The following is a 19,474-nucleotide window of genomic DNA, read 5'->3' on the forward strand; positions in this document are numbered from 1 at the left end:
TAGCTTATTTCTTGGTGCAAGTAGCCACGCCATCTTTCCCGCTTTCGCCATCACAGACTGTCGAACCATGGTAGTATGGGTTTTGAAATTTAGTGACCTGTCGAGTACAACACCCAGGTATTTGTACGAGCTCTTGTGCGTAAGTGTGGAGCCCAGCATATTAATGCCTCCGCAAGAAAGTGTTCTCGTAGCAAAAGTAACATTAGCACATTTGCTGCTGTTGATGCCTATGTTCCATTTCTGAGCCCAGACCTCAAAGCTGCTCACATATTGTTGCAGAGCTTCCGTAGCTAGATTTATGCTTGGACTTCTGGTCAGCACTGCAGTGTCATCCGCGTAGGTTGCTATCAACACATATTCCTCGTCCAACCCAGTTATTACCCTTGAGGAAGGCATATCGGCTGTATATAGGGTATATAACGTTGGTCCAAGAACGCTGCCTTGTGGGACGCCTGCACAGATTGGGCGCTTCGATGATTTTGCTCCATTTACAACAACTCTAAAACTTCTGTCCATTAGAAAGCTACTCACCAGCTGGAATAGCTGCGGCGGCAATATGTTTCTCAGCTTAAAGAGGAGGCCATCATGCCACACCCTGTCAAACGCTTGTTGAATGTCCATAAACACAGCTACCGAATACATTTTTTGCTCCATTGCATCAAGCGCGAAGTTGACCACTCGATGAAGTTGTTCTGGCGTGCCGTGACCTTGTCTAAATCCAAACTGCCACTTTGGAATTCTTTTCTTTACAGGTTCAAGCTGCATGATGCGGTTCAGTATCATTCTTTCCGCCATCTTCCCTAGCGCTGAGAGCAGGCTAATTGGTCTGTAGCCATCGACTTCTGTGTGTTGTTTTTCTGGCTTAGGTACCATGGAGATTAGCGCCATCTTCCAGCAGGTAGGAAAGTGTCCTATCCTAAGAATGCTGTTGAGGAGCAGCACTATAAATAGCAGCGCTTTTTTAGGCAGAAGTTTTAAAGTCCTGTTGTCCAGCAGGTCCTCACCAGGGGATTTTTTGGCCTTCAGCTTCTTAATTTGCTGCACCACCTCTTGAAATGTGACTGGGCTTGCTGGCAAGGACATTTGAAATAATTGCAAAATATGAGTTCAAGGATCTCAGAACCTATAAGAGCCAGAGCAACCAAATTTGGTATCAGATCGGATCATTTTTATACCCAAAAGGAACAAATCAATTTGCACTGGCTACGCAGCGCCCGACGTCACGCTCAGACTGATTTTCTGTCTCTCTCGCACGCACTCTTTGTCGTGTCGTTTAATATTAGCGGCGTCTGCCGGAGAAGAGCCATACTGACTAAGTATCGGGTATAACTGTAGAGTTGCGGTGTCCGCAGCAACTCACAACGTTCCCCCTCGTTAAATCTTTATTTTTCCTAATATTTCTTCTCAATTCTTTACATATATATTAAGCTATCGAGACACAGCAAAAAATGAATTTAATTATAAGTTAAGAAAACCCCCCTCCAAGAATTTAATTATATGATTAGGGATTTATTGAAATATATATATAATGATATTGATTTTGAAGTACAATCATAATATGTTCTAAATTCAGGAGTCCGTCCTCAGAAAGGCATGATCGAAGTGGTGGGATGATAACTGTTTAACGTTATTCAAGGGTCTATACGGTCAGGTTACCTGTATAGCATAGGTTGGGAGGGTAGAGAAGATAGAGATGCTCACTAACACCGGAGTTTTTCATCATTTGAGTAGAGTAATTGATAAGTATGTCCACACTTTCCACAACCAACTTGTTAGTCCCATAACCCATTTCCTTGCTCCGGTTAAACCTGGATTCTGTTGTTAGTTTTATGTTTGGTTCTTCTTTTTTTTTTAATTTTTTAATGTGCACCTAAAACATTAAGCGAGTGTGTGTCAGTATGTGTTAGGAGAGAGTAGAACGAACCCCGACAATCCGGCGAGCTTAGTCAGAGCATAGCTAGAGGTGCACACGAAATCTCTTCATACTAGTATGGGTAAACGACAGCTATCCCACACCTGCACGCTACACATTATTTGATTGTCATCGGAATGCAAATAATTTGGGCGGTTTCCATGGTCGTCTTCGTCCTGCTATTGGTTACCACGCCCCTCTGGACACAGCAGGACCTTCCGTTGCATGTTTCCTACCCTTTCCACTTACACGATTCATCAAAGCACCCCGTGACACACATCCTCATATACATATCACATTCTTGGAGCATTCTGTACTTCCTTACGGGGCTCGTCTCTACCGAGTTATCGATCAGTATTTATTCGCAGCTAACGACTGGATTGACTGTCCTGTGCGTTGAGCTTCGGCAACTCCACCAGATCTGCGATGGAGACGAGGATCTGCTCCGATGGGAGATCAATCGTCTGGTCAAATCTCATCAGAAGATTATCAGGTACGAATAAGTGAGACCATTGACGTCTACTATAGATGTCCCTATTTCAGTCTGGTGGATCGAAGCAATGAGGTATTCCACGGTCCTTTAATCATGCAAATGATCGTCAACTTCTTGCTGGTCTCCCTGTCGGTCTTCGAGGCAATGATGGCCAGGCACGACCCCAAGGTGGCAGGCCAGTTCATACTTCTAATGATCTTGGCCTTGGGTCACCTGTCGATGTGGACGAAATTCGGGGACATGATGTCGCAGGAGTCGCTGGAAGTGGCCGAGGCTGCATACGATGCCTACGACCCAAGTGTTGGGTCCAAGAAAATCGATGGCAATATTCGCCTTATAATGTTGCGTGCCCAGGAACCATTGATCATGAGAGCTACTCCCTTTCCCACTTTTAATATGATTAACTACAAGGCCGTGAGTTTAATGGAAGAACACTTGAATGGTAGCACTGAGTGCATCTTTTTTTTTTTTTTTTTTTTTTTCATGTGGAAAATTTGTATTTTATTGTAAACAAGTTTACTGCTACCTTTCGTGGCAACTTAATCTAGTTTTACATTTAAGGGGAAAAACAATTGATCACAGGAGATACATACTTAAACTTAATGTTACATATATGGAGTAGGTACATACATTATTTAGAATATTTACAAAAAGTTAATGAGATGTTATAGGAGGGATCTAGTAGGGAGATCCAGTGGATGACTCCTTTTGAGTCTTCTTTTCCTTGGCGGGTTAATTAGACGTCTGGCTAGCGCATTAGGGTGACCACCAAGTCGTTGCAAGTACCTTGCTGCATGTAATTGTATAACATCGCCCACTTTGGGAACCTTTAGGTCCCTCTCGATGTCGCTGTTTCGTATGTACCATGGAGCATTGCATATTCGTCGTAGAACTGACTGAGCAACTCTAATTTTATTTAAGTTGGTTTTTGACGCGATGCCGTAAACTTGAATTGCTTATTTCCATATGGGGCTGAGGATGGACTTGTATATCGTGACTTTGCTGTACAGCGATAGCTTATTTCTTGGTGCAAGTAGCCACGCCATCTTTCCCGCTTTCGCCATCACAGACTGTCGAACCATGGTAGTATGGGTTTTGAAATTTAGTGACCTGTCGAGTACAACACCCAGGTAAAACTGAGTGCATCACAACTATTCTTCCAGATACTCAACCAGTGCTACGGAATCCTCACGCTTCTGCTGAATACTTTGGACTAGAATAATCTTGCACTTCTGAACAAGCTTATATTTCACTTATGCTCGTATGTGTATCACCGATTCCCACATTAAACACACCCCTCCCTGGTAATCTTTGCTCTTCTTTTGGTCGATAGTGTATCGAATCGTGCCAAGACAATGAAGCAAATTGCACATAACATATGGTACTGCCGCCGAGCATAATAATCGCTATTCTTGTTGCTCCAATCCTAAAGTGAATCCTATGTATGTACATATGGCACACTGACTTTCAGTCGAACAAATGCTTATTCGCTGTGGTTCAGTGCTCAGGGTGTGGTTCGCCCCTTGGTAGTGAATGCACCAAAGGCACTTATTTATTAATTGGATTTTTCACCAAAGGATTATATAATTTCCCGATGGCTTTTCTTCAGAAATGGAAATTTTCACAGATATCCAGAGCGTAAGAAAAAAGCGAAAAAGAAATTTTCCAGCCAGTGCCATCCCTCATAATTAAACCAAAAATAAACTTTCGACGAAATTTAGACGGTTATGTAAAACTCATACTCGTACCAATCGAGCGGGAAGGGAACGTTGTGAGCCGAGGCTAGGGCAGCGATGTACATCACTTGCAGGGCTACAGCTGATCTTGGGTTTACATCATGACATCGTATGCATTTAGATGCACATTTGGGAACACTATGCAACACCACATACCTACTGTGAACCCACCTGACTTTTTATGATCGATTTGGGGCCTTCCAAATGTTTGATAATTTTTTTCTCATATCTTAAGATATAATACATCTGGTCCCAAAGAATTTATTTCGACTTTTCCCGAGTTTTTAAAGCCAAAATCCCACTACCAAAATTGTAGAAAAATATATCGCAAAAAATTATTAAATTAACAATCCCACCAATTCGGTTTGGTTGCATATCCCCTACCAAAGGCAGAGACAGAGACATTCAAAGAGAAGTGTGTGTGTACGAGCATGTGTGCCTTTCAATGTTCCGAGCTCGATAATCACTTGACTCATTATTCCAATCATTAAGTGGAGAGGAACACGTGCAAGTATGCCAATAATTGTATTTTTAAAGACCATTCGGAGGTATTTTTCCCTGGAGACCCTAACAAGCAGCTGTGAAATTCTCGCCAATCAATTGCGAGAGGGAACATTTTTAATGGCCCACTAGCGGGCGTACCTTGACGTCCTCCAAGAAGCCCCTTTCGTCGCTCATTCATTCTGCACAGCCAGTACGGTACGGATTGTACGGACTTGAAGATGGTCGAACCATCTGGCGAACGGGTCGGATTTCGTCTGAGCAAGAAATGGAAGAGATTCGTGAAGCCGTATGCCCCGTTCAGGAGGGTTTATAGGACCCCGTCAAAGTGTCCCGAGCACACGGTGCCATACCTAAACCGAGAACAGCTAATGTCCGTATAAAATCTGTATCTTGTACATAATGCTAACCAGATTCGGATTACAGAAGCACGGGATACTACCCGAACTCTACGCAAAACAGCGTGCCTGGCCAGAGGTCCTATCATGTGTTTCTTTTGGTCAAGGGTACCATATTATTCAGCTCAATATTATACGCCGCTTCTGAATCCCCCGACGACATTGTGGAATTGGGACGGGATCTCGCGTTCATAATAGCGGTTCGCACTCAGTCTTTACTGTTTAAAAACATAACTTCTCAAAATTCTTTATTTTCAGTCGTTTTTCATATATTTCAAGTATATATATTTCCTGCTGTATGCCGATAACGTGGACGAGGTAATCGATGGCCTCGAGGAGTGCTACCGTTGGGAGAGAGCGGGCCCGGCTGCTGCAGGAGTGCGATCGGCAAAGCGCTTGCATTATCTGATTGTCATCGGAATGCAAATAATTTGGGTGGTTTCCATGATCATTTATATAGTGCTATTAATTTCGACGCCATTTTTGACACAACAGGAGTTGCCGTTCCATGCAGCCCATTCGGTTTACTTGCACGATCCTTTGAGGCATCCGAGAATACACATTCTCATCTACTTATCACAATCTTTCGACATTCTATACTACCTCACGTGGCTGACCGTTACCGAGTGCATGTCCGTGTCCATTTAATCCCAGCTGACGACTGCGTTGAGTGTCCTGTGCGTTGAGCTTCGCCACCTCCACCTCCGATGGGAGATCCATCGTCTGGTCAAATATCATCAGAAGATAATCAAGTAGGATCGTCCACTAAAGTATCCCTTTTTCAGACTTGTGGATCGATGCAATGAGGTATTCCACGGTCCTTTAATCATGCAAATGATCGTCAACTTCTTGCTGGTCTCCCTGTCGGTCTTCGAGGCAATGATGGCCAGGCACGACCGCAAGGTGGCAGGCCAGTTCATACTTCTAATGATCTTGGCCTTGGGTCACCTGTCGATGTGGACGAAATTCGGGGACATGATGTCGCAGGAGTCGCTGGAAGTGGCCGAGGCTGCATACGATGCCTGCGACCCAAGTGTTGGGTCCAAGAAAATCGATGGCAATACTCCCTTTCCCACTTTTAATATGATTAACTACAAGGCCGTGAGTTTAATGGAAGAACACTTGAATGGTAGCACTGAGTGCATCTTTTTTTTTTTTTTTTTTTTTTTCATGTGGAAAATTTGTATTTTATTGTAAACAAGTTTACTGCTACCTTTCGTGGCAACTTAATCTAGTTTTACATTTAAGGGGAAAAACAATTGATCACAGGAGATACATACTTAAACTTAATGTTACATATATGGAGTAGGTACATACATTATTTAGAATATTTACAAAAAGTTAATGAGATGTTATAGGAGGGATCTAGTAGGGAGATCCAGTGGATGACTCCTTTTGAGTCTTCTTTTCCTTGGCGGGTTAATTAGACGTCTGGCTAGCGCATTAGGGTGACCACCAAGTCGTTGCAAGTACCTTGCTGCATGTAATTGTATAACATCGCCCACTTTGGGAACCTTTAGGTCCCTCTCGATGTCGCTGTTTCGTATGTACCATGGAGCATTGCATATTCGTCGTAGAACTGACTGAGCAACTCTAATTTTATTTAAGTTGGTTTTTGACGCGATGCCGTAAACTTGAATTGCTTATTTCCATATGGGGCTGAGGATGGTCTTGTATATCGTGACTTTGCTGTACAGCGATAGCTTATTTCTTGGTGCAAGTAGCCACGCCATCTTTCCCGCTTTCGCCATCACAGACTGTCGAACCATGGTAGTATGGGTTTTGAAATTTAGTGACCTGTCGAGTACAACACCCAGGTAAAACTGAGTGCATCACAACTATTCTTCCAGATACTCAACCAGTGCTACGGAATCCTCACGCTTCTGCTGAATACTTTGGACTAGAATAATCTTGCACTTCTGAACAAGCTTATATTTCACTTATGCTCGTATGTGTATCACCGATTCCCACATTAAACACACCCCTCCCTGGTAATCTTTGCTCTTCTTTTGGTCGATAGTGTATCGAATCGTGCCAAGACAATGAAGCAAATTGCACATAACATATGGTACTGCCGCCGAGCATAATAATCGCTATTCTTGTTGCTCCAATCCTAAAGTGAATCCTATGTATGTACATATGGCACACTGACTTTCAGTCGAACAAATGCTTATTCGCTGTGGTTCAGTGCTCAGGGTGTGGTTCGCCCCTTGGTAGTGAATGCACCAAAGGCACTTATTTATTAATTGGATTTTTCACCAAAGGATTATATAATTTCCCGATGGCTTTTCTTCAGAAATGGAAATTTTCACAGATATCCAGAGCGTAAGAAAAAAGCGAAAAAGAAATTTTCCAGCCAGTGCCATCCCTCATAATTAAACCAAAAATAAACTTTCGACGAAATTTAGACGGTTATGTAAAACTCATACTCGTACCAATCGAGCGGGAAGGGAACGTTGTGAGCCGAGGCTAGGGCAGCGATGTACATCACTTGCAGGGCTACAGCTGATCTTGGGTTTACATCATGACATCGTATGCATTTAGATGCACATTTGGGAACACTATGCAACACCACATACCTACTGTGAACCCACCTGACTTTTTATGATCGATTTGGGGCCTTCCAAATGTTTGATAATTTTTTTCTCATATCTTAAGATATAATACATCTGGTCCCAAAGAATTTATTTCGACTTTTCCCGAGTTTTTAAAGCCAAAATCCCACTACCAAAATTGTAGAAAAATATATCGCAAAAAATTATTAAATTAACAATCCCACCAATTCGGTTTGGTTGCATATCCCCTACCAAAGGCAGAGACAGAGACATTCAAAGAGAAGTGTGTGTGTACGAGCATGTGTGCCTTTCAATGTTCCGAGCTCGATAATCACTTGACTCATTATTCCAATCATTAAGTGGAGAGGAACACGTGCAAGTATGCCAATAATTGTATTTTTAAAGACCATTCGGAGGTATTTTTCCCTGGAGACCCTAACAAGCAGCTGTGAAATTCTCGCCAATCAATTGCGAGAGGGAACATTTTTAATGGCCCACTAGCGGGCGTACCTTGACGTCCTCCAAGAAGCCCCTTTCGTCGCTCATTCATTCTGCACAGCCAGTACGGTACGGATTGTACGGACTTGAAGATGGTCGAACCATCTGGCGAACGGGTCGGATTTCGTCTGAGCAAGAAATGGAAGAGATTCGTGAAGCCGTATGCCCCGTTCAGGAGGGTTTATAGGACCCCGTCAAAGTGTCCCGAGCACACGGTGCCATACCTAAACCGAGAACAGCTAATGTCCGTATAAAATCTGTATCTTGTACATAATGCTAACCAGATTCGGATTACAGAAGCACGGGATACTACCCGAACTCTACGCAAAACAGCGTGCCTGGCCAGAGGTCCTATCATGTGTTTCTTTTGGTCAAGGGTACCATATTATTCAGCTCAATATTATACGCCGCTTCTGAATCCCTGGACGACATTGTGGAATTGGGACGGGATCTCGCGTTCATAATAGCGGTTCGCACTCAGTCTTTACTGTTTAAAAACATAACTTCTCAAAATTCTTTATTTTCAGTCGTTTTTCATATATTTCAAGTATATATATTTCCTGCTGTATGCCGATAACGTGGACAAGGTAATCGATGGCCTCGAGGAGTGCTACCGTTGGGAGAGAGCGGGCCCGGCTGCTGCAGGAGTTCGATCGGCAAAGCGCTTGCATTATCTGATTGTCATCGGAATGCAAATAATTTGGGTGGTTTCCATGATCATTTATATAGTGCTATTAATTTCGACGCCATTTTTGACACAACAGGAGTTGCCGTTCCATGCAGCCCATTCGTTTTACTTGCACGATCCTTTGAGGCATCCGAGAATACACATTCTCATCTACTTATCACAATCTTTCGACATTCTATACTACCTCACGTGGCTGACCGTTACCGAGTGCATGTCCGTGTCCATTTAATCCCAGCTGACGACTGCGTTGAGTGTCCTGTGCGTTGAGCTTCGCCACCTCCACCTCCGATGGGAGATCCATCGTCTGGTCAAATATCATCAGAAGATAATCAAGTAGGATCGTCCACTAAAGTATCCCTTTTTCAGACTTGTGGATCGATGCAATGAGGTATTCCACGGTCCTTTAATCATGCAAATGATCGTCAACTTCTTGCTGGTCTCCCTGTCGGTCTTCGAGGCAATGATGGCCAGGCACGACCGCAAGGTGGCAGGCCAGTTCATACTTCTAATGATCTTGGCCTTGGGTCACCTGTCGATGTGGACGAAATTCGGGGACATGATGTCGCAGGAGTCGCTGGAAGTGGCCGAGGCTGCATACGATGCCTGCGACCCAAGTGTTGGGTCCAAGAAAATCGATGGCAATATTCGCCTTATAATGTTGCGTGCCCAGGAACCATTGATCATGAGAGCTACTCCATTTCCCACTTTTAATATGATTAACTACAAGGCCGTGAGTTTAATGGAAGAACACTTGAATGGTAGCACTGAGTGCATCACAACTATTCTTCCAGATACTCAACCAGTGAAAATTTGTATTTTATTGTAAACAAGTTTACTGCTACCTTTCGTGGCAACTTAATCTAGTTTTACATTTAAGGGGAAAAACAATTGATCACAGGAGATACATACTTAAACTTAATGTTACATATATGGAGTAGGTACATACATTATTTAGAATATTTACAAAAAGTTAATGAGATGTTATAGGAGGGATCTAGTAGGGAGATCCAGTGGATGACTCCTTTTGAGTCTTCTTTTCCTTGGCGGGTTAATTAGACGTCTGGCTAGCGCATTAGGGTGACCACCAAGTCGTTGCAAGTACCTTGCTGCATGTAATTGTATAACATCGCCCACTTTGGGAACCTTTAGGTCCCTCTCGATGTCGCTGTTTCGTATGTACCATGGAGCATTGCATATTCGTCGTAGAACTGACTGAGCAACTCTAATTTTATTTAAGTTGGTTTTTGACGCGATGCCGTAAACTTGAATTGCTTATTTCCATATGGGGCTGAGGATGGACTTGTATATCGTGACTTTGCTGTACAGCGATAGCTTATTTCTTGGTGCAAGTAGCCACGCCATCTTTCCCGCTTTCGCCATCACAGACTGTCGAACCATGGTAGTATGGGTTTTGAAATTTAGTGACCTGTCGAGTACAACACCCAGGTAAAACTGAGTGCATCACAACTATTCTTCCAGATACTCAACCAGTGCTACGGAATCCTCACGCTTCTGCTGAATACTTTGGACTAGAATAATCTTGCACTTCTGAACAAGCTTATATTTCACTTATGCTCGTATGTGTATCACCGATTCCCACATTAAACACACCCCTCCCTGGTAATCTTTGCTCTTCTTTTGGTCGATAGTGTATCGAATCGTGCCAAGACAATGAAGCAAATTGCACATAACATATGGTACTGCCGCCGAGCATAATAATCGCTATTCTTGTTGCTCCAATCCTAAAGTGAATCCTATGTATGTACATATGGCACACTGACTTTCAGTCGAACAAATGCTTATTCGCTGTGGTTCAGTGCTCAGGGTGTGGTTCGCCCCTTGGTAGTGAATGCACCAAAGGCACTTATTTATTAATTGGATTTTTCACCAAAGGATTATATAATTTCCCGATGGCTTTTCTTCAGAAATGGAAATTTTCACAGATATCCAGAGCGTAAGAAAAAAGCGAAAAAGAAATTTTCCAGCCAGTGCCATCCCTCATAATTAAACCAAAAATAAACTTTCGACGAAATTTAGACGGTTATGTAAAACTCATACTCGTACCAATCGAGCGGGAAGGGAACGTTGTGAGCCGAGGCTAGGGCAGCGATGTACATCACTTGCAGGGCTACAGCTGATCTTGGGTTTACATCATGACATCGTATGCATTTAGATGCACATTTGGGAACACTATGCAACACCACATACCTACTGTGAACCCACCTGACTTTTTATGATCGATTTGGGGCCTTCCAAATGTTTGATAATTTTTTTCTCATATCTTAAGATATAATACATCTGGTCCCAAAGAATTTATTTCGACTTTTCCCGAGTTTTTAAAGCCAAAATCCCACTACCAAAATTGTAGAAAAATATATCGCAAAAAATTATTAAATTAACAATCCCACCAATTCGGTTTGGTTGCATATCCCCTACCAAAGGCAGAGACAGAGACATTCAAAGAGAAGTGTGTGTGTACGAGCATGTGTGCCTTTCAATGTTCCGAGCTCGATAATCACTTGACTCATTATTCCAATCATTAAGTGGAGAGGAACACGTGCAAGTATGCCAATAATTGTATTTTTAAAGACCATTCGGAGGTATTTTTCCCTGGAGACCCTAACAAGCAGCTGTGAAATTCTCGCCAATCAATTGCGAGAGGGAACATTTTTAATGGCCCACTAGCGGGCGTACCTTGACGTCCTCCAAGAAGCCCCTTTCGTCGCTCATTCATTCTGCACAGCCAGTACGGTACGGATTGTACGGACTTGAAGATGGTCGAACCATCTGGCGAACGGGTCGGATTTCGTCTGAGCAAGAAATGGAAGAGATTCGTGAAGCCGTATGCCCCGTTCAGGAGGGTTTATAGGACCCCGTCAAAGTGTCCCGAGCACACGGTGCCATACCTAAACCGAGAACAGCTAATGTCCGTATAAAATCTGTATCTTGTACATAATGCTAACCAGATTCGGATTACAGAAGCACGGGATACTACCCGAACTCTACGCAAAACAGCGTGCCTGGCCAGAGGTCCTATCATGTGTTTCTTTTGGTCAAGGGTACCATATTATTCAGCTCAATATTATACGCCGCTTCTGAATCCCTGGACGACATTGTGGAATTGGGACGGGATCTCGCGTTCATAATAGCGGTTCGCACTCAGTCTTTACTGTTTAAAAACATAACTTCTCAAAATTCTTTATTTTCAGTCGTTTTTCATATATTTCAAGTATATATATTTCCTGCTGTATGCCGATAACGTGGACGAGGTAATCGATGGCCTCGAGGAGTGCTACCGTTGGGAGAGAGCGGGCCCGGCTGCTGCAGGAGTGCGATCGGCAAAGCGCTTGCATTATCTGATTGTCATCGGAATGCAAATAATTTGGGTGGTTTCCATGATCATTTATATAGTGCTATTAATTTCGACGCCATTTTTGACACAACAGGAGTTGCCGTTCCATGCAGCCCATTCGTTTTACTTGCACGATCCTTTGAGGCATCCGAGAATACACATTCTCATCTACTTATCACAATCTTTCGACATTCTATACTACCTCACGTGGCTGACCGTTACCGAGTGCATGTCCGTGTCCATTTAATCCCAGCTGACGACTGCGTTGAGTGTCCTGTGCGTTGAGCTTCGCCACCTCCACCTCCGATGGGAGATCCATCGTCTGGTCAAATATCATCAGAAGATAATCAAGTAGGATCGTCCACTAAAGTATCCCTTTTTCAGACTTGTGGATCGATGCAATGAGGTATTCCACGGTCCTTTAATCATGCAAATGATCGTCAACTTCTTGCTGGTCTCCCTGTCGGTCTTCGAGGCAATGATGGCCAGGCACGACCGCAAGGTGGCAGGCCAGTTCATACTTCTAATGATCTTGGCCTTGGGTCACCTGTCGATGTGGACGAAATTCGGGGACATGATGTCGCAGGAGTCGCTGGAAGTGGCCGAGGCTGCATACGATGCCTGCGACCCAAGTGTTGGGTCCAAGAAAATCGATGGCAATATTCGCCTTATAATGTTGCGTGCCCAGGAACCATTGATCATGAGAGCTACTCCATTTCCCACTTTTAATATGATTAACTACAAGGCCGTGAGTTTAATGGAAGAACACTTGAATGGTAGCACTGAGTGCATCACAACTATTCTTCCAGATACTCAACCAGTGCTACGGAATCCTCACGCTTCTGCTGAATACTTTGGACTAGAATAATCTTGCACTTCTGAACAAGCTTATATTTCACTTATGCTCGTATATGTATCACCGATTCCCACATTAAACACACCCCTCCCTGGTAATCTTTGCTCTTCTTTTGGTCGATAGTGTATCGAATCGTGCCAAGACAATGAAGCAAATTGCACATAACATATGGTACTGCCGCCGAGCATAATAATCGCTATTCTTGTTGCTCCAATCCTAAAGTGAATCCTATGTATGTACATATGGCACACTGACTTTCAGTCGAACAAATGCTTATTCGCTGTGGTTCAGTGCTCAGGGTGTGGTTCGCCCCTTGGTAGTGAATGCACCAAGGGCACTTATTTATTAATTGGATTTTTCACCAAAGGATTATATAATTTCCCGATGGCTTTTCTTCAGAAATAGAAATTTTCACAGATATCCAGAGCGTAAGAAAAAAGAGAAAAAGAAATTTTCCAGCCAGTGCCATCCCTCATAATTAAACCAAAAATAAACTTTCGACGAAATTTAGACGGTTATGTAAAACTCATACTCGTACCAATCGAGCGGGAAGGGAACGTTGTGAGCCGAGGCTAGGGCAGCGATGTACATCACTTGCAGGGCTACAGCTGATCTTGGGTTTACATCATGACATCGTATGCATTTAGATGCACATTTGGGAACACTATGCAACACCACATACCTACTGTGAACCCACCTGACTTTTTATGATCGATTTGGGGCCTTCCAAATGTTTGATAATTTTTTTCTCATATCTTAAGATATAATACATCTGGTCCCAAAGAATTTATTTCGACTTTTCCCGAGTTTTTAAAGCCAAAATCCCACTACCAAAATTGTAGAAAAATATATCGCAAAAAATTATTAAATTAACAATCCCACCAATTCGGTTTGGTTGCATATCCCCTACCAAAGGCAGAGACAGAGACATTCAAAGAGAAGTGTGTGTGTACGAGCATGTGTGCCTTTCAATGTTCCGAGCTCGATAATCACTTGACTCATTATTCCAATCATTAAGTGGAGAGGAACACGTGCAAGTATGCCAATAATTGTATTTTTAAAGACCATTCGGAGGTATTTTTCCCTGGAGACCCTAACAAGCAGCTGTGAAATTCTCGCCAATCAATTGCGAGAGGGAACATTTTTAATGGCCCACTAGCGGGCGTACCTTGACGTCCTCCAAGAAGCCCTTTCGTCGCTCATTCATTCTGCACAGCCAGTACGGTACGGATTGTACGGACTTGAAGATGGTCGAACCATCTGGCGAACGGGTCGGATTTCGTCTGAGCAAGAAATGGAAGAGATTCGTGAAGCCGTATGCCCCGTTCAGGAGGGTTTATAGGACCCCGTCAAAGTGTCCCGAGCACACGGTGCCATACCTAAACCGAGAACAGCTAATGTCCGTATAAAATCTGTATCTTGTACATAATGCTAACCAGATTCGGATTACAGAAGCACGGGATACTACCCGAACTCTACGCAAAACAGCGTGCCTGGCCAGAGGTCCTTTCATGTGTTTCTTTTGGTCAAGGGTACCATATTATTCAGCTCAATATTATACGCCGCTTCTGAATCCCTGGACGACATTGTGGAATTGGGACGGGATCTCGCGTTCATAATAGCGGTTCGCACTCAGTCTTTACTGTTTAAAAACATAACTTCTCAAAATTCTTTATTTTCAGTCGTTTTTCATATATTTCAAGTATATATATTTCCTGCTGTATGCCGATAACGTGGACGAGGTAATCGATGGCCTCGAGGAGTGCTACCGTTGGGAGAGAGCGGGCCCGGCTGCTGCAGGAGTGCGATCGGCAAAGCGCTTGCATTATCTGATTGTCATCGGAATGCAAATAATTTGGGTGGTTTCCATGATCATTTTTATAGTGCTATTAATTTCGACGCCATTTTTGACACAACAGGAGTTGCCGTTCCATGCAGCCCATTCGTTTTACTTGCACGATCCTTTGAGGCATCCGAGAATACACATTCTCATCTACTTATCACAATCTTTCGACATTCTATACTACCTCACGTGGCTGACCGTTACCGAGGTCATGTCCGTGTCCATTTAATCCCAGCTGACGACTGCGTTGAGTGTCCTGTGCGTTGAGCTTCGCCACCTCCACCAGTTCTGCGATGGAGACGAGGATCTGCTGCGATGGGAGATCCATCGTCTGGTCAAATATCATCAGAAGATAATCAAGTAGGATCGTCCACTAAAGTATCCCTTTTTCAGACTTGTGGTTCGATGCAATGAGGTATTCCACGGTCCTTTAATCATGCAAATGATCGTCAACTTCTTGCTGGTCTCCCTGTCGGTCTCCGAGGCAATGATGGCCAGGCACGACCCCAAGGTGGCAGGCCAGTTCATACTTCTAATGATCTTGGCCTTGTGTCACCTGTCGATGTGGACGAAATTCGGGGACATGATGTCGCAGGAGTCGCTGGAAGTGGCCGAGGCTGCATACGAGGCATACGACTCAAGTGTTGGGTCCAAGAAAATCTATTGGAATATTCGCTTTATAATTATGCGTGCCCAGGAGCCATTGATCATGAGAGCTACTCCCTTTCCCACTTTTAATATGATTAACTACAAGGCCGTGAGTTTAATGGAAGAACATTTGAATGGTAGCTCTGCTAGGACCCTCATAACTATTCTTCCAGATACTCAACCAGTGCTACGGAATCCTCACGCTTCTGCTGAGTACTTTGGACTAGAATAATCTTTCACTTCTGAACAAGCTTATAATTCACTTATGCTCGTATGTGTATCACCGATTCCCACATTAAACACACCCCTCCCTGGTAATCTTTGCTCTTATTTTGGTCGATAGTGTATCGATATCAACTAAATCGGTTCCCTCGAACGAGGCTGCATTTTATGGCTGTTCTACCGTTGGCACAAGGACCACTTGAAAATATGGGTGTACCAATGGGCTTTCCAAGTTGGACTGCCGACTGCGAGTCCCTATGGAATGCTGGGAACTATCTCCAAAAAAAGAAACGATACGAAAAGATCCGCTTAGACATGAGGAAGTCTCTGCAGGGCACATGGCCGCTCGAGTCGATAGCTCGAGTGTTCGGATTGTGGTTGCAAAGTCAAATCCCTACTTGGAGGACAAATGCTACTGTGGGACGTTTATTTAATTGGTTAAGAAGAGTGAAGACTAGGCCATGAACAACGAGTGATCATGAATCAGTGATAGCTAAAGATATATGTATGTTTTTTATACCCGATACTCAAAATGAGTATTGGGGTATATTAGATTTGTGGTAAAAGTGGATGTGTGTAACGTCCAGAAGGAATCGTTTCCGACCCCATAAAGTATATATATTCTTGATCAGCATCAATAGCCGTGTCGATTGAGCCATGTCTGTCTGTCCGTCTGTCCCTCCGTCCGTCTGTCCGTCCCCTTCACCGCCTAGTGCTCAAAGACTATAAGAGCTAGAGCAACGATGTTTTGGATCCAGACTTCTGTGAAATGTCACTGCTACAAAAATATTTCAAAACTTCGCCCCGCCCACTTCCGCCCCCACAAAGGACGAAAATCTGTGGCATCCACAGACGGACGGACGGACAGACAGACATGGCTCAATCGACTCGGCTATTGATGCTGATCAAGAATATTTATACTTTATGGGGTCGGAAACGATTCCTTCTGGACGTTACACACATCCACTTTTACCACAAATCTAATATACCACAATACTCATTTTGAGTATCGGGTATAAAAATGATTTAATGTGATACAGGACAGGATTCTGGATTCAAAATTTGGTTGCTCCAGCTCTTATAGGACGGACGGACAGACAGATATGGCTATATCGACTTGATCAAGAATATATATACTTTACGGGGTCGGAAACGCTTCCTTCTGGGCGTCCACTTCCAGCCAAAAACCGAATACACCCCTATACTCTTTGGGTATCGGGCATTAAAACATCTTTAGTCTCTTGCTTGCCAGGGCATTCCTTTTCGCCAATAATTGCAAAGGTCTTTGGAAGTTAATTTCTCCAGACTGGGTTTTTAGTTTTCTCGAATCTGCAATATTGTGGATGCAACAGATTTTCGTCCTTTGTGGGGGCGGAAGGGGGTGGGGTGAAATTCTGAGATATACGTTTTATAGTGAGATCTAACAGAAGTGCGGATACCAAATTTGGTTACTCTAGCCTTAATAGTCTCTGAGATTTGTGGATGCCCCAGATTTTCGCCCTTTGCGGGGCCGGAAGGGGGTGTGGCGAAATTTGGACACGAAACGGTCAAGGTCCGATATCACAGGAGTGTGGATACCAAATTTGGTTGCTCTGGCTCTTATAGGTTCTGAGATCCTTGAACTCATATTTTGCAATTGACAAAACCGACCATGAAACCTGTGTGTTAGAGAGAGACAGAGCGAGAAAGAATAAACTTTGTTTTCTTCATTCTGGCTATAATAATTATACGATCTGGTTGAGATCTTACATTCTAAAACATATAGTCATCCTCTACGATTCTGCGTTTTTGGTTTTATCGTATCTTTAAAAATGTAGATGCCACAGATTTTCGTCTTTTGTGGGGGCGGAAGTGGGCGGGGCGAAGTTTTGAAATATTTTTGTAGCAGTGACATATCACAGAAGTCTGGATCCAAAACATCGTTGCTCTAGCTCTTATAGTCTTTGAGCACTAGGCGCTGAAGGGGACGGACAGACGGACGGACGGACAGACGGACAGACAGACATGGCTCAATCGACTCGGCTATTGATGCTGATCAAGAATATATATACTTTATGGGGTCGGAAACGATTCCTTCTGGACGTTACACACATCCACTTTTACCACAAATCTAATATACCCCAATACTCATTTTGAGTATCGGGTATAACTAGTACTGTACGGTTATACAGACTTGAAGATGGTCGAACGGGTCGGACTCAGTCTGAGCGATAAAGGAAAGAGTTTCTTGAAGCCGTATATCGCGATCAGGATGGTTTATCGGAGGCCGGATGAGTGTCCCGAGCACACAGTGCCATACCTTAACCGAGATCAGCTAAAGTCTGTATAAAATGTCATTATGATGATGTAGGTCTGATAATCTCTTTGTAGAGCTATTGGATATTACCCGAACTCGGAGGAAAGCAGCCGACCCGGTCGTAGGAACTGGCATCTGTTCGTTATGATTCGACGATATTTTTCGGCTCAGTGACTTATGCGATTTTCGAATCCCTGGACGACATTGTGGAATGGGGTCGGGATCTCGCGTTCATAATAGCGGTGTGAACGGAGTCTTTTCTGTTTAAGAACATAACTTCTCAAAGTTCTTTATTTTCAGTCGTTTTTCATATATTTTAAGCTGATATATTTCCTGCTGTATGCCGATAACGTGGACGAGGTAATCGATGGCCTCGAGGAGTGCTACCGTTGGGAGAGAGCGGGTCCGGCTGCTGCAGGAGTGCGATCGGCAAAACGCTTGCATTATCTGATTGTCATCGGAATGCAAATAATTTGGGTGGCTTTCATGGTAGTCTTCGTCCTGCTGTTGGTTACCACGCCCCTCTGGACAGAACTGTAGCTGCCGTTCCATGCAGCCTTTCCGTTTCACTGGCATGATCCTTCGAAGCATCCGTTCACGCACATTCTCATCTACTTGTCCCAAACTTTCGACTCTGCCTAATTTCTCATGTGGCTCATCTCCGTCGAAGGAATATCGGTGGCCATTTATTCCCAGCTGACAACTGCGTTGAGTGTCCTGTGCGTTGAACTTCGGCATCTCCACCAGTTCTGCGATGGAGACGAGGATCTGCTGCGATGGGAGATCAATCGTCTGGTCAAATATCATCAGAAGATTATCAGGTACGAATAAGTGATACAATTGACGTCTACTATAGATGTCCCTATTTCAGTCTGGTGGATCGATGCAATAAGGTATTCCAAGGTCCTTTAATCATGTAAATGATCGTCAACTTCTTGCTGGTCTCCCTGCCGGTCTTTGAGGCAATGATGGCCAGGCCTTGGGTCATCTGTCGATGTGGACGAAATTCGGTGATGTTATGTCGCAGGAGTCGCTGGAAGTGGCCAAGGCTGCCTACGAGGCTTACGACCCGAATATTGCTTCGAAGGCAGCCCATAAGGATCTTCGCGTTGTAATTATGCGATCCCACAAACCGCTGATAATGAGAGCCAATCCCTTTCCTGCCTTCAATATGATAAACTACATGGCCGTGAGTTTGGTTGAAGAACTGGAAGTCCTCGTAATAAAACTACCTTCATATCTATCCTCTTAGATACTGCACCAGTTCTATGGAATCCTCACCCTTCTGTTGAATACTATGGAATAGGTTCTACTAAATTCTTTATATGTATTTCGATGCACAGTTTTCAACTTTAAGCTTGGCTTCTGAAGCATTTGATAATGCACTTATATTTAAGCGATTCCCATATTAAACCCACGGCTTTCCCATCCTCCAAGTCCCGGATCCTGCTGGCATCGACGGTTCAACGATTGACC

The 19,474-nt window shown here is 43.7% G+C and overlaps 5 protein-coding genes and 2 pseudogenes across 9 annotated transcripts; all 7 read left to right on the forward strand.

Annotated features, from left to right (window-relative positions):
- Nucleotides 1-1,984: 1,984 nt before the first annotated feature.
- Nucleotides 1,985-3,622, forward strand: LOC117191564 (putative odorant receptor 65c). The gene is made up of 3 exons (XM_033396393.1): nucleotides 1,985-2,405; nucleotides 2,456-2,876; nucleotides 3,569-3,622. The coding sequence occupies exons 1-3, from the start codon at nucleotides 2,050-2,052 to the stop codon at nucleotides 3,620-3,622; spliced, it is 831 nt and encodes a 276-aa protein (XP_033252284.1). The 5' UTR covers nucleotides 1,985-2,049.
- LOC117189946 lies at nucleotides 3,269-9,218 on the forward strand (annotated as a pseudogene).
- Nucleotides 8,186-10,314, forward strand: LOC117191565 (putative odorant receptor 65c). Its single transcript, XM_033396394.1, has 5 exons — nucleotides 8,186-8,337; nucleotides 8,391-8,562; nucleotides 8,621-8,994; nucleotides 9,148-9,511; nucleotides 10,261-10,314. Exons 1-5 carry the CDS (start codon nucleotides 8,186-8,188, stop codon nucleotides 10,312-10,314), a joined length of 1,116 nt encoding a protein of 371 aa, XP_033252285.1.
- LOC117189944 (putative odorant receptor 65c) lies at nucleotides 9,961-14,173 on the forward strand. Of its 4 annotated transcripts, none has more exons than XR_004473611.1 (4): nucleotides 9,961-11,707; nucleotides 11,761-11,932; nucleotides 11,991-12,458; nucleotides 12,518-12,606. XR_004473611.1 is itself a non-coding variant. In XM_033395026.1 (4 exons), the coding sequence occupies exons 1-4, from the start codon at nucleotides 11,556-11,558 to the stop codon at nucleotides 12,378-12,380; spliced, it is 654 nt and encodes a 217-aa protein (XP_033250917.1). In that variant the 5' UTR covers nucleotides 9,961-11,555; the 3' UTR covers nucleotides 12,381-12,588. The 4 variants fall into 4 exon arrangements, 3 of the variants coding, with proteins under 3 accessions (XP_033250917.1, XP_033250916.1, XP_033250918.1); XM_033395026.1 differs by having other exon boundaries at nucleotides 11,991-12,167; nucleotides 12,228-12,588; XM_033395027.1 differs by adding an exon at nucleotides 12,943-14,173 and having other exon boundaries at nucleotides 9,964-11,707; nucleotides 11,991-12,881.
- Nucleotides 14,174-14,182: 9 nt separating this feature from the next.
- Nucleotides 14,183-15,945, forward strand: LOC117189945 (putative odorant receptor 65c). Of its 2 annotated transcripts, XM_033395028.1 has the most exons (4): nucleotides 14,183-14,388; nucleotides 14,442-14,613; nucleotides 14,672-15,589; nucleotides 15,654-15,945. In XM_033395028.1, the coding sequence occupies exons 3-4, from the start codon at nucleotides 15,269-15,271 to the stop codon at nucleotides 15,705-15,707; spliced, it is 375 nt and encodes a 124-aa protein (XP_033250919.1). In that variant the 5' UTR covers nucleotides 14,183-14,388; nucleotides 14,442-14,613; nucleotides 14,672-15,268; the 3' UTR covers nucleotides 15,708-15,945. The 2 variants fall into 2 exon arrangements, with proteins under 2 accessions (XP_033250919.1, XP_033250920.1); XM_033395029.1 differs by having other exon boundaries at nucleotides 14,183-14,613.
- LOC117191566 (odorant receptor 65a-like) lies at nucleotides 14,237-15,061 on the forward strand. The gene is made up of 3 exons (XM_033396395.1): nucleotides 14,237-14,388; nucleotides 14,442-14,613; nucleotides 14,672-15,061. Exons 1-3 carry the CDS (start codon nucleotides 14,237-14,239, stop codon nucleotides 15,059-15,061), a joined length of 714 nt encoding a protein of 237 aa, XP_033252286.1.
- A 2,329-nt stretch (nucleotides 15,946-18,274) lies between the features above and the next one.
- LOC117191567 lies at nucleotides 18,275-19,454 on the forward strand (annotated as a pseudogene).
- Nucleotides 19,455-19,474: the final 20 nt, after the last annotated feature.

This window comes from Drosophila miranda (assembly GCF_003369915.1).
Source record: "Drosophila miranda strain MSH22 chromosome Y unlocalized genomic scaffold, D.miranda_PacBio2.1 Contig_Y1_pilon, whole genome shotgun sequence".
Taxonomy (NCBI): Eukaryota; Metazoa; Arthropoda; class Insecta; order Diptera; family Drosophilidae; genus Drosophila; species Drosophila miranda.